Genomic DNA, 15,247 nt, shown 5'->3' on the forward strand with positions numbered 1-15,247 from the left:
GAGATGATCCCTTCATCATCTTTTACTATAGATTAGTAGAGTAGATTAGTAGATGGAGTAGATTTCATCCATAGTATCTGAAACCATTGGGTTCATTCACACATTTCATTTTCAAAGATGTCTTTGCCACGCACCATTCTTACCTGTACCCCTGGCATTGCTGATGTCGATTAGCGACCGCGACTACTTACCGCCAGGTGGACCGTATACTCGTCTGCCTAGAGGGGCAATAGAATAAATGGCCAACGTTTTGCTATCATCAGCATCTTGTTTAACGACTTCTGACTTAATCTTTAAAGTATGAGTTAGTTAAACTTACAGACTGACATATCTGAGTGCCCATCGGTAAACGTTCGTGTGGTAGTAAGCTGATATGGGATTGAGATGTAAAAAGCTGTCAGCACTTGATAAGCCGGCAGCGAAAGCGATGATAGTCATCCCTATTTTATAGCCATCTATGAGAACTACTACGCCTTCTTCTATGTTATGCTTCGTTGGCAAGAAGGCACGAAATTTCTTTTCTGAAAACGTATTCAGTACAAAAATTTATTAATATTAACAAAAAAATATTATCCAGTACGTACATGCAAAAAAAAAATAGCATTAGAGGAGGAGCATGATCGATGACCGTTATCATCATACAAACATAACACTTTAGCGTCAGAAACACTAGTTGCGATATTGAGAGTTTACCTACAAGTGTATATCGTAACTTGAAGCACCAATTGGAAAATTTTGGTAACATATTTTTAATGGATTTATGCCATAAAAATAACACACCAAAGAAATTTTTTTTAACAAATATATAGTAAAAAATAACCAAGCATTTTTAAACCCAAAGCAAATTATAAAGTTTTCTTTGCACATTTTATGCTATTTTCAATTCAATAGAAATTTAAGAAGGCAAGTTAAAAAAAAGTAAGGTAAACGGAAACTTAGATATTTTTTAGGATAAGGTTACATACAAGTCTTTACTTGTAATCATAATGATATAGTCTGTACTATCATCACGGTAGGCAGCGGCTTGGTTCTGCCATGCCTGTCCATGGGCGACGGTAACCACTCACCATCAGCTGGGCCGTGTGTTTCGTCTGCTTATAAAGGCAATAAAAAATGAAATTTTTATACAAATCAGTTTCATTCTTCTATTCTCTAAATATACATAGATCTACTGATAGTACAAGCACAATTTATTCAGTATAAAATACGTCACGCATAATTATGTCGTATTTTATTTCTAACTTCTTATTCTTATAACTATCATATTATCTCTTCTATTTTAATTTACATATTATATAACACTTATTGATAAAATTATTAATATAGTTACTACACAAAGCTTATGCTCACCGGTTGTTGGAAGATTCAAATCGATCCCTAATCGAGGTTTCCAGAAGAATGTGCCAGGAATAGTGCTCTGTAATATAGATTGTACTTTTTAAGGATATTTTTTTTTCATCAAAACTATTTCAGATATTATCTAACCATTACTTAAATTATTAAAGTCTATAAAATAAAAATTCAAATAAAACCTAATTAATTAAAATAAGTTCTTAGGCGACCAATGAATAAATTAACAACCAACCGAATTCACCCATATAAAATGAGAATAACATTATTTTTTTCTCTTGGGATGAACGACCCAAGCTAGCAATTACTAGCAGTTATTAGCACCTACCCGAGTGCGTATCATCTCGAAAGTGCATCTATCTACCACTGGTTCCGAATCGAGACAACATGAAAAGGTCTGGCGAGAAAATCAGCGGGCTGATATTTTGATTAAGACTATCTCTGATGTCTCTTTAAAGGGACCTTAATCAAGTGAATGTGGATGACAGTTAGTCTTCAGCTCTGATTAAGTCAGAAATATTTCTTTCGAGTCACGTGTATGGTACGTTTTGATCCGGTATTTTATTGTTGAAAGACCACTCTCAGTTATGGAACATAATTTTATTAATATGTTAAGCTATATATATACTAGCTTTTGCCCGTGACTTTGTTCGCGTGGAATAGTTACTTTGGGGTAACGCTAAATTTTAACCGCGATTTCATTTACGTAGAAGCTGAAAATATTTTTGAATATTAGAATCACAATAAAATCACGCTTTTTAACAGACTTCAAAAGAGGAGGTTATCAATTCGACCACAATTTTTTTGTCTATACATATATGTTCACCGATTTCTCGAGAATGCTTGAACCGATTCCGATAATTTTTTTTTTCAATTTTAGTCCTGTAATCCTCAAGATCAGGATCTGATGATGGTATCTTGGAGAAATCCAGAAAAATCTTCAATTTTCAAAGCCTATCTTGAAGTGCTATGGTAAATCTTGTTATTCTTCTTATTCTGAACCGCCGCGCACCGGCCGGCCAGCGCCTTGTTATGCGCTTGATCATTATTTTGCTGCGATGTTATTTTAAAACTGCGATATCTTCTAAGATACTAATTGAAATCAAATGATGTAAAGAGCAAATTTCTTTAAAATTTAATAATAGGGGTTAAAGTATGAAATTGCCGTTTTATTATAATAGGTACTATAATAGGTATCTCGAATTTTTTCAAACGGTACCTATGAAGTTCTTCTTTTAAAAATGTGGAACATTCGATTATCGACTTTAATTTTTTTTTATTCAGGTTAGATAACAAATAAAGATACTTAGACAATTCGAGTGATTTTTGAATACGAGTTCTGACGCGGAACTAACGCTGCAGAAACAGCTTGCAATATCAATGTTGCGTTTGTATAGGGCTAATGAACGCACCGTGCGATTTTGGTTTAAACGCTTTCGTGATGGAAATTTTGATTTGGAGAACGAACCACGTGGAAGATCGCCCACACATGTGAATAACAAAGCATTGAAAGAGATGGTGGAAGTCGATCCGAGCCAAACTACCCAAGAATTCTGGGTTGATAAGCACTCTAAAATTGAAACTGAACGATTGGCATTTATAAGATTCAATCAAAAACAACTCAAAGCTGAAAGCTATATTCATCTACAAGATGAATTAAATGTAGATCAAAATGTTGATAATTTAGGTAGTTTAATAATTCTCCCTTCAAGTTTTACTGGCGGTCCAAGATATATGCATGAACGAATACAAGATGCATTTTTTTATGTTAAGAAATATGATGATTTTTTATAAATATGACAACGAATCCAAACTGGGAAGAAATAACTTGAGAACTATACGAAGGACAATCTTCATCAGACAGAAATGAGACGAAAAGGGGAAGTTAAATTTTTTTAATAAAGAAACTGTAATAATGACAATTATTAATATTTTTTTATTTTAAATGCCAAGCGAAACGGGCGGGTACTTACAGCTAGTATAGATATATAGCTAAACATACTAGTGGTCCTCCGGTAGTCGAAATTCGACTATAATTAATTGAAATTATAGGTTTGTACACATTATAATTCTATTGTCAAAAACTATTATACTTCTGTAATCACAGATTTCGCTAAGACGCACTTTAGACAAATATTATTTAATCTAGTCTCAATTTTACCATAGAATAAGAAAATTTTGACAAAAAATAAATAGCATGCGTGTGTTGTGTCAAATACACGGTAGTGTGTGTAATGTTTTTTTATTGATTAATTGTATTTTTCATGCATAATTAATTTCATTCTCCTCCTTGCACGCAATTTTTGTAAAAAAAGGCTCCAAAGTTTTTGCTTCACGTATTAATATATACTAGAGGTCCCGTAGTAGTCGAAATTCGACTATAATTAATTGGAATTGTAAGTTTGTACACTATGATGATTGTATTTTATACTTCTATAATCACAAATTTCGCCAAGACTACACTATAAATAATATTAACAAAGACGAACAATATTTAATCTATTCTCAATTTGACAACGGACATCAAGAACAAAAGTTTGACAATAAATAGTATGCATGCGTGTGTGCGTCAAATACATGGTATGTAGTGTGTGTAATGTTTTCCTTATTAATTTAAGGTATCTTTTAAGAATAATTTAAAAAAAAAACATTAGCATTGTGCACTTCTTCTCTATATTCTCTATAAGTGTGGAAAATTTCATACACCTCCGTCCGCGCAATTTTCGTAAAAAGGGATACAAAGCTTTTGCTTCACGTATTAATATATAGATATTAGTATAGTAATTAATATATAGATTAGTATAGTAAGTACTACTAGTACTTTATTGAATAATTCTTCTTCTTTAGTGGTGCTACTCCCATATTCAAAAAACAAAGTAGAAAGTATCTCCAACAATGCCAATTAAAGATTAATTAATACTTTCAATTTATCCTTTGGATACTTTTTGCAGAGTAAGACTGAAGATAATCCATCTCCGTAGTTGAAACGTGGCCACTGTTTCCGGGAAAGATTGACCATCTCAGGGCAACAGAATAGCTAAGTTACCGTCTCCCGATATCATTTCCCTGGGGTATCGGAATTAATGCTGTCAATGATGACATTGACGCCATTTGACGCGTAGTCGCTTGGGTGTTAGCTAAGGGCAGTAGTTTCGACAGATACTCGTACATAGTTACAACAGACACGGTCGATGACTTCCATGATATTGTAGAAAATATCGTCAATGCTCACCGAGATTACAGTCGTCCTTTAACCAATACCAGGCGCAGTGATTTTGTACATATATTGGACAAAAAATTACACTCTTTGAGTTAGCTTTATCAACCTTTTGCCTGGTAATATTATTGCACAGGTACAGGAATTAAGTTTCTCCCTTTCCACAGAAATATGAAGATTTCGATAATTATTGCGACATCAAACAGTGTTCGGAACGCCATTAAAAAGTTTGATTGCAAAGCAACAATTGTCATGTATATTTTTATAATTTTTAATTTTATTTCTAAGGTTGTTAATAATAAACTGTCAACTACGAGATGTGCATCCTATTTTTTTATTGTAAAATCTTCCTCCTCATAAACCCAAAATATATCTAAACAAGAAACCGTCCGCTACAAACAGGTATTTCAGAGAAACGGATGAATTTTTTAACTAGCACTGCAGCACATACTAAATTAACTCCAGAATAGAAGCAGAACGTGTTTTTTTTTTATTTGAATGATCATAAGTCTTCCTTTACCCACGAAATTGTCGTTTAGTATAATGAAAGTTATTTCTATTCATCAAAACATGCGACGGACTGGATGCAAGGAACTTGTGCAAGCTTTGGAACAAGTAGAAGTCTGCCGGCGTAAGGTTTGATGAGTACTGTGGATGAAGCAAAATTTCCAACCTTAGCCCTTCTAGCTCAGGGAGCGTCTTTATGCCATATGAGGTCAAGTTTTGTCGTGTAGGAGCAGCGGGGATAAGCGATTAACTAAGGCTGGCCGGAGATTCGAGAGTTTCTCGCAACGCAAGGCATACCTTAACGAGTTCGTCGCGCTGTCGTTTAGTTCGTGCTTTTTTCCCCTTACCTAATCGTAGGTAGCCAAAGGGGCTATTTCAGCTTCACGCGGACCCATAGGTAGGGGAAAGTGGGGGAAACGCGAACGCTGGGTAATGCCGAATTCAATGGTTCTAATATGTTAGAAAGATATATCCTAATTTTATTTGCCGCCATTTCGGAGATCACGCCACCACTGATACCAGTCAATAACACGGGAGACGCGGACGTACGTACTTAAAAAGGTATGCATTTTTCAATATTTTGTATGTTTTAGATGTAATTTTTTGGTAAATTCAAGTTGATGTAACTTTATTTCTATCTACAATAATAATTCAGCTTTTACATAGTGGAATAATCACATATTACTCAGCTAAATAATAATGATGTAGTAGGCAAAATAAATTTAACCAAAATTGTTTTTTGACCTTTAATTATTTTCGATTCCGCGGGGTAAAGACGAACACTCCATGTCGGGCAATCTCGAACATTCGCCGTTACCCCATTCCCGTTTGTTGGTACCCCGTTCAACTTTTTTTAAATATTATTACAGATGCCTTGTACAAAAGAAAGACCGAACTGAAGTATAGTTTAGAAGATCTCAAAAAGGCTATAGACGATGTTAAAACAAAAAAACTCTCCCTGCGTAAACATATAATGTTTCAAAAACCACTAATTTTGACCATCTAATGAAAGAAGTGTTAATACAGCCATGGTCTGGATGAAAACCTTTATTTACAGACAATCAGGAAACGTAAGAAATCAAGAAGAAAACGGAAAGATGGCAAAAAAGGAACCCAAATAAAAAGACTGAAATGTAATGAGAGAACACCTTCAAGCAAGAAGTATGAAAGATTATTAAAGAATTTGAACAATATAAAAAAAGACTTTAGTGACTCTAGTCAAAATACGAAAAAAAAAAGAAAAATGCGAAAAAGAAAATTAAGACTACTTTTGTATTTTTTGTAGAGATAAATATATTGATCCTCCCGTTGAAGACTAGATTGTGTGCTATGTGTGCAAAAGATGGGCTCACGAGAGTTGTACTGACGGACAGTCAACATCGTTGGGTTTTAAATGTGGTGTGATCTATGTCTTTATTAATGTTAGTTCGTAATCACCCCACTTGGTGTTCGTATTTACCCGACTGATGTCGGGCAAAGCCGAACACTAAGGGTTTTGTTTTTCTTTCATATTGTTGCAATTTATTAAAAAAATATAAATGATGATTAGTGAATAAGTTAGACAGATAAGTAAACTTTGTAATAAAAAAAATTTAAAAAATCTGTGATTAAATTCCATTGTTTTATTGAAGTTTTCCCTTAGGTGTTCGTATATCCCCCACTTTCCCCTACGCTCACGGGTTCAACCCGAAAGAATTGCCAATACTAGCCCTAGCAAGAGCAGTGCTTCGCTGAATCTACTACCGGATCGGAATCGTAACCTATTGAGGAGATCCTACGAGAAACCCATTGGGTTGTACCTATGAGGTAGTTGGCACGTCGAACTCTCTGTCGGAGTCGACGAGCTCGACAAGAAAGGTGAACGTTGCTTAAAGAGCCTAAAAGCACCGAGACTGGATCCGAGGGTTCCGACAAGACATTATTAAAGTTCGTGCGGCATCCACATATCAAGTTTTTTTACCTTGCCTTGACTCACACATTCACAAGTTCACTCACATGAACCAATATTGTTTTAATGCTAACGTTGAATGCTACTGCTAACCCAGCGGCAGTTTGGGTATCGCAAGCTTCGACTGGCGCCTTTAATTTGTAGTTGTTGACTTTAGGTTTCAGGCGACCACGGATTTCATTTTTTAGATCTAAAGGAGAATGACCAAAAGTCGTCTAACAAAGTTGCATATTGCAGAATCAAAATAACATCGAAATAGTTTTCTCATTTGTTACAATTAATTTTACTAATGATATGTTTTGTACAGGACCGGAATTATGATTTTAAGATTAATAATACATCAACAATTGTTCGCATCATTTCCGTAATAAAGTCATGACATGACGTTTCGTTCTCTCTATTTAGACAGATTACTCATGCATGAGTTTTTAGACTCAATCATCACAAAAATGATATCAAAATCTTGTACAGTTAAATAACTAAGTATATTATATTATTACATTATATTTTACAACGTATTGAATTACGATTTTATCATTAAGTTAAAATAAATATTTTTTCTGTGTTCCGCTTCACGCAGACGCAACTGTCAAGCTATATGATATTATTGTCCATAGACGTAGACGAGCCGGCGGCTGCGACACAGCAAGCGGCCATACCTACGTTTTTATGTAGGAACCTAAAAGGGTTTTATTACGCCTGGACATTTATATGCTTTGTTTATGAACTCTTGAATTTCTGTGATTCTGTAATCATGTTGATGCTTGAGCCTCTGATAATGAGGAGAAGTCGGTGTGTGAAAACTATGATATGTTTTGTTTGTGGGCTCAACATTATTTATAGGTTATGTACGTTTTGGTCCAATTACTTGAAAACCCGTTTAATTATGGGGAAGCGAACACTTTTATTCGATAATATATAAAGCGTAGTCTATAATAAATAAAGATTTATTGTGCAACAACTTAAGACGGAATTCCATACATATTATGTGGATATTGTCCTTTCCATGTTGGTAGCTTTCAAACCAATAACGAATCGTTTTTTTTTATTATTCATTTCATACACTTCATTAATGTTGACGTGCAGCATGCGCGACGGAACTCAAATTCAATAATTAGTCGTATTTTAATGGTGTTATTTTTGACGAAAAATATACCATTATATAGAAAAAAAACAAAGTAGTAAATTTTAAATATATTTACATTTATGATATGATATATGACAATAATAAGTACATTTGAATTTAGAATTTATTGTCAGCCATATTGAAATGACTGATAGATGACCTGTTATATAATTACACAATCCAAAACTTAATTCAATAAATATAAATGTATAGAGAAGTGAGCAGACAGTCCTGTTTTACAAAAATTGCCAATCTCTTCATCTCTATACAATTAAATTTGTCTTTGGTATCAATAATACTTTAACGTTTAATAAGTGATTTTAATTTCCCGTTTCGTGCCGAAAGTCATCAAAACCATAAAAATTATCTAATGTTATTATCGAATGCTGTTTGTAAGAATGAGATTTCACGAGTTCAATAATGGTACACAGTCTACACTTATATATAATTTGTTAAATCGAAATTTTCTTGTTCAGACTAAATCCGATTCTCCATGAAATATAAGCTTCATGATATATAGTAGCTTATTTTTAATCGTAATTAAAAATTCAAATTAAAAAAACATACATGATATTAAATAGGCCGCGTTAAAAAATTGGTCGCCACATCCGTTTTAAGAATCGAAATTGCAATTAACCTGTTTCCCGATTTACATACCTATACTTTTTACACTAATATTGTTATAGATACGTCTTGCAGAGTTACAAGAATTAATTTTAATATTAAGTAACAATGTTATTAATTACCTTCGCCATCGGTATAAATATCATCAGTATCACGAAAAAAGGAGTCGTAACAATGTTCATCCTGTTGCGAATAACACACCTGATTACCGACGACACACGTCAAGCTATCAGTACTGCATTAAACAATTGCCGATTGCCGAGGAATGTGAAACACAATGTGATAATGGGAAATGGTTCTTGAAAACAAATGACGAAATTAAACTTGGCTGTGCGGTAAAATAAACAGTGAATACTTAAAGTTTTCTACGTGATTGCTTCCAGAGGGCTTAGGCCGTCGCACAAATTACCCATTGTTAAGTATTTAGGCCGAAATAATTTATTTAACAGCAAATCTCTCAATCTCGTTTCAACTTAATGATACTTAAATTCTTATATTGGTTCGATATAATTAATTAAAAGCAAACAAATAAAAAAAGCTGATAAGTCAAATATACCTATATGCATCTAGTGGGTAGAAAGAATGTTGTACTAGATATGCTTGTACTTAGCCAGGTCATAAATTCTGTCACATGTTTAATGTAAAATAATTGAAACAAGTTTATTCATTATGTAACCATTCATATACCAAAATGAACTTAACAAAACATAGATTCTTATGACACTAAAGTTTATTCAAAATGACCTCCGTGATTTTCAATACAGGCCTTCAATCTGCGCGGCCAGTCGTCTATCGCAGCACGAACGAGGTCCATGTCAATATCGGCGGCTGCCTTAATCAAGGATGTCTTGAGTGACTCCAAATTGGGATGAGGCTTTGAGCACGCCTTTTCCTCCAAGTGTTGCCATATCTTGTAATCTAACGGATTCAAATCTGGACTAGAGGAGGGCCAGTCTTCGTGCCGGATGAAGTCGATTTCATGCGCCGCCAGCCAGTCTTGTGTGCTCTTCGCTCTATGAGCTGGCGCCGAATCTTGTTGGAATACCCAGTGCCTGTTATTGAACATGGTATGAGAAACAGGTTCCACAAGGTTCGTCAGGACTATATTTTGATACACAACTGCGTTCGTTTTTACACCTTTCTCACAAAAATTTACATCTGTTAAGCCCCAATAAGAAACTCCCAACCATACCATGGGCGAGGATGGAAAATGACCTCGTTGGACACGCGGAATACGCTTGCTCGCTTCTTCACTACTGTGTGCGTACACCTTATCATTTTGTTTGTTGTAGCTCTTTCCTACGGTAAAAAATTTTTCATCCGAAAAAAGAATTTCCCGATATTTTTTTCCCGCGTACCGCTTCAACAAAGCGCGGCATCTCTTCAGTCTCAGGTCCATTAGACGAGCATTCAAACGATGTCCTGTTTTTCTTCGATATGCCCGAAGCCCTAAGTCTTCATTTAACACCCTTTTCACCGTGTTTCTGCTTAACCCCATCTGAAGGGCCAACAGTTTCTGCTTACGTTTGGGATTTCTTTGAATTCGCGCCTTCACAGCTTTTATCACTGCTGGAGTCCTAACAGACCGAGGGCGACCACTTCTTGACCTGTCATCTACACTAGAGTCTTCATTGTATCGTTTGATGGTAGGATAAACGAATCTTTTGGTTATATTCAAATTTTTCAGTATGTTAAAAATTTGAATTGGCGCGTAACCGCAACGATGCAACGCAATAACTGCAACACGGTCTTCTTTAAGCGTCCACTCCATATTTAAAAATGAGTAAAATTCTAAAAGTATACATTTTTATTTTCATGAACAATTCGACATTCGAATTCAATAAACATTTTTGTGGCCAGCATTCTAAAAGAAAAGTTTTTACTGTGTGACAATACTTATGACCTGACTAGTTATATGTGCATACACACACACATATATATATGAATGTTGTATGTGTGCTCTGATCGTCGTCGTCGTCGTCTCAATAGGTTGTTTGAGCTACCTCACACCTTGCACACTTCTTGTGCATAGTAGTGTGAAAGCGAACTTCCCAGACGCGCTACAGAATCGGGACAAGCCCACCAATCCGCCAAAACCGTTATTATACTGAACCCTGAGAGCACGGTACGAGCTTTGAGAATGTCTAGTCTACGGGCTGCACGTGTGCACCGGCGTACAGTAAGCTAGAAAGAGTGTAATTTAACTCTAAATGAGCGGCGTGCGAGCCTGGGTGTTTGCTCTTATCGACAGCGCTCTCTATTCTCGTTCAATATCGGCATCGTCTTTCAGGTCAGGAGTAAGCAGATGACCTAGATATTTGAATTTAAATATCATTCGCAACGGAGCTCCGCTGAATAATATAAGTAGTATTTTATCAGGACTCTTAACCCTCGAACTCAATCATCATGACTTCCGAGATCTTCTCAGTGCGTCGCGATTCTGATACGGTGGTAGAATCTACGAAGTACAGCTCTTTCTAGGGCTGGTGTTAACAAACTTTCTTAGGTTCAACCCGTGAGGTCACCTACCCCTCTGCGAGAAGCTGGTATGGTCGAGTAATATATTAGGCAATCAGCAAATAGGTAGGAAAAAGATTAATAGATGGCCTCTAGTTGCATTTACGCTATGAGCTCATATTTATTATGTTGTTTCGGTATTAAATATTGATTACACGTTTGTAGATTTATTTCAACATCAGCTATTGTACAGATGTAAAGTTTATTTGCAATCACGCACTGGGTTTTAACATTTATTGTTATAACATGGTATTAGATTCGTCTTAACTGTACAAGTGCAATACAGCATATCCAAATATGTGTAAGTAAAAAGGCATAAAAATATTGAGCTCTGTGATTTCTCTCCTATCTTGGCGAACCGATTTTCTCTTTTTTGCTTAATATTTACCAAGCTCTCCTTTTATAAATTGAGAAGATCTTTTTTCTCATCTTGACAAGAAAATATGTGAATAACAAAACAAAAAAGGACATGTCATTGTACGAGTGGTGTTCAATAAATAGTGATAATGCGATACATTCTCCTTGGAAAAAACAATACTGGCAGGCATAGCCTAGATATTATAATATTAAGAAAAAAAGTAGTAAAATCTCTTTTGTTTTAAAAAAATAGAAGTCCGTTGTTTGAGTCGTTTCGGAACGTGTTCTTTAAAATGGATAAAATTGAAGTTTGCGCGGTAATAAAATATTTCTGCTTGACAAATTTTACTACGGAGCTAGTATAAATCTTGAGAGCAACATTAGAGGTTCATACTCCTCCATATTCTACGGTCCTGCGTTGGTGTGCTGAGTTCAAGCGAGGATGAACTTTTATTAAAGATGTCCCCGCAAGGGACGCCCTAAATGATTAAAAAATTGAAAACATTGCCTTGGTGGATCGTCGTGTTTACTGTTTGTTTCATAGCAGAAGAAATGAAGATTTCGTTAAGAACGTTTTCGTAACATTTCGTCAAAGGAACGTTATAAGGGCCATAAATTTGAAAATGATGACACAGTAGTCGCCACAGTGCACGATTTTTTAAGGGACCAGAATTTTCTTTTTTAAAAGCCAATTTTATCTTTAAGAAAAAGGTATACAGATTGTATAAACCTAAAAGGAGACTACGTCGAAAAATAAGATACCAATAAATATAATTGCGTCATTGTTATTATGATTTTTTATTAAGCATCCCTTGCATATAGGTAACATGAGCCTACATCTATTGATCCATTGTCGAATAACTATTTTTTTACACATACCCAATATACATTCCCAGACACATCTACCGGTCCACCTAATGTTTTAAATTTTGACGGTCCCTAGCTAAAAATAAATGTTAGGTGGAGCAATAAGTTTTTATGCAGTTTTGAAGCTGATTTACTGGCCATCTTTTTCATGTGATTTTTTTAATTTCAAAATCAGAATTATAAAAAAAATAGGAAAATTCGAGTCCGTTCATTGTTTTCAACGATCCAAGGGAGGACAACATTTTAATTAATTTGCGAAAGTTGGATTTTTTTTATGATGTATTTGATTATTGGTTCTATAAAAAGGTTACTCTAAGCTTTGAGCTAGTATTGACCAAAAAATATGGATACTCGGCCTGAAATTGCCGTCCAAGCTGTAGCACTTCTGCAGGCCGGGCATAGCCAAAGAAATGTGAATGCACAACTGAATTTAAGCCGTACTACTGTCCGAAGAGTTTATCAAAAGTACTTAGAGACTGGCGGTTTCGTTCGTCGTCAAGGAAGACCGCGATCTCGTGTGACAACTGAAAGGCAATACCAGTTTATCTTTACGACTAGCTTGAAAATCCGGCACTTGACTTCAGTTCAGATACAAAATCAACTACGCGACTTCCATTGAGTATCTGTGTGCTCTTGAACTGTTCGAAGAAGACTTAAAGAATGTAATATGGTACCGCACAAGGCAGCTAATGGCCCCAAATTAACATGAACTCACCGAACATCGCGCCTTCAGTTTGCGCGAACTCATTTGCAGTGGACTCAGCAACACTGCAGCCGAGTATCGTTTACCGACGAATCGAATATTACTTTATGTGGGAATGATGGAAGGAATAAGGTGTACCGAAGACAAACAGAACGTTTTACTCAATGCTGCATAGAAGAGAGGGTTGCTTTTGGTGGTGGGGCATGGACAGTCTGGGGAGGAATTTCGGCAAATGGAAAAACCGAACCTAAGGTCGTTAGTGCACCACGACTTCCGTCGTTCCTTCATCACAGGTACATATGCCAGTGCTTAGAATCTCATGTGATGCCATTTGCTGTATGTGTCTACTCAAATTATACTTTGATGCACGATAATGCGACACCGCATACTGCTGGAATCGTCTAGAAATATCTTTGAGACGTGGTTATTGGCAATAAACCCAGACATGAACTCCATCGAGCACCTATGGGACGAGGTAAAGATGAGTGTTCGGGTTTGCCAGCCAGTTCCACAAACAGTGCAGGAGCTGAAAACTACCATAGAAGAGGAATGGGAGATGATACCTCAGAATTTCATAGTGAGACTGATTAATTCTATGCCTGATCGCATGAGGGCTGTCGTAAGTGCCTTTGGAGGAAATACTTCTTATTAATTAAACATTTCATTGTGATAAAACGTTTGATTTCCTTAAAAATCCAGACTACTACTCTTGCCCTTCACCAAGGCGCATACTTGACTTATACCATCTTATACGCTATCACATTTTTTTTCTTCATAATTCTGGATTCGAAATTTAAAAAAAACATACTAAAGGGTTGTTAACCAATAAATCAGCTTCAAAAATGCATAACAACTTATTGCTCCACCTAACATTTCTTTTTAGCCAGAACGTCAAAACTTAAAACACTAGGTGGGCCGATAGATGTGTCCGAGAGTATATAATAACTGTTGCAATCTAGTACAGAGCAGGTGAACGACACAGAACGATTGAGACCCCACTAGATACTAATCGCTTAGCTTGACAATTTGCACATCAAGGATCGATGACAGTACATTTTCCTAATCACCGGATACAATAATAACATTTTAGTTTTAGTTATTATTCAAACGTGTTTTATTCTTAGTTTATAATATATTATTATATGGTTAGATATAAAAACTCCTTCAAACTACTTTTTAACGTTGTCATTCTTTGTAAACATTTGATGGCTCTCATGGCTACGAGCGCATCACTCCTATTTGATCCCGGGCAAAGATCTCAGTTTTATTATAACTTCTATTATTCGTCCCCATTACACAGCTCAAATGAGTTTTCTAATAACATTTAATATACTACTCGTCGCTTATTTGTATCTCCTGATTAACAATTGAAAATCTATTATTGTGTTGTTACACCGTGATTAATCTCGTGGCTTTCTGTGGTTGATTTAGAATAATTAGTTTGGGTATTGGATTAGACGTGCTGTTAATTCGATCGATATAATAATATAGTCGGTCTTGAAACGTGTAATACACTGTTAACGTCACGATCTAGTTCAGTTTATCCGTACAGTTGTAACCGTTGCCGGCTTACGTCTTCCTGTTGATAATGGATGTCTTAATGTCAGTCATAAAACCAGAGCCATCCTTGGACGAACATTTTATCGTCTCGAGATAGAGTGAGGATTTAAATTAGTAGAACTTAAATTGTGAATATGCTTATAGCGGTATCCCTGGGATGAAAATTACCCAGGACCCCATCTGTATGTTTGTACGCATGGTCATACTTCAGAGCAGATGGTTGAAGAGCGCATACTGTCCCCGTGATCCATGAAGTTTGGCGCCGTTGTTAATGTGATAACCACATACAGTTAAAATATTGGCATAGGCTACCAACGTATGAAGTCTCATTTGAAATTGCTGCAAAATAATGTATATTATCGGTAAAATTAATAAAATTGCTGTTAAAATATGAAGAAGTGGAAAAGGACTGTGAAAATCATTAATCTGCAAATCAGTAATCTCGCATGTCTCAATTCGAGCTACAATATC

General features: G+C 35.6%; 1 protein-coding gene and 1 long non-coding RNA gene across 3 annotated transcripts in view; one reads left to right on the forward strand and one right to left on the reverse strand.

Annotated features, from left to right (window-relative positions):
• LOC101743186 (uncharacterized) overlaps positions 1-10,654 on the reverse strand; it is an 11,330-nt gene extending 676 nt beyond the window's left edge. The window contains exons 1-3 of one of the 2 annotated variants that reach the window (XR_009973454.1): positions 8,895-10,654; positions 1,351-1,417; positions 320-521 (exon numbers count right to left, since the gene is read on the reverse strand). Coding sequence is in view for 1 of the 2 variants with exons in the window: in XM_012693594.4 (XP_012549048.2) it covers positions 320-521; positions 1,351-1,417; positions 8,895-8,954 (329 nt within the window). In the remaining variant the exon portion in view is untranslated. The remainder of the gene's footprint in view (positions 1-319; positions 522-1,350; positions 1,418-8,894) is intronic. The other variant, XM_012693594.4, reaches the window with a different exon arrangement.
• Positions 5,466-6,686, forward strand: LOC119628625 (uncharacterized). The gene is made up of 2 exons (XR_005244785.2): positions 5,466-5,635; positions 5,944-6,686. It is a non-coding gene; the product is annotated as an uncharacterized LOC119628625 (long non-coding RNA).
• Positions 10,655-15,247: the final 4,593 nt, after the last annotated feature.

This window comes from Bombyx mori, chromosome 1, assembly GCF_030269925.1.
Source record: "Bombyx mori chromosome 1, ASM3026992v2".
Taxonomy (NCBI): Eukaryota; Metazoa; Arthropoda; class Insecta; order Lepidoptera; family Bombycidae; genus Bombyx; species Bombyx mori.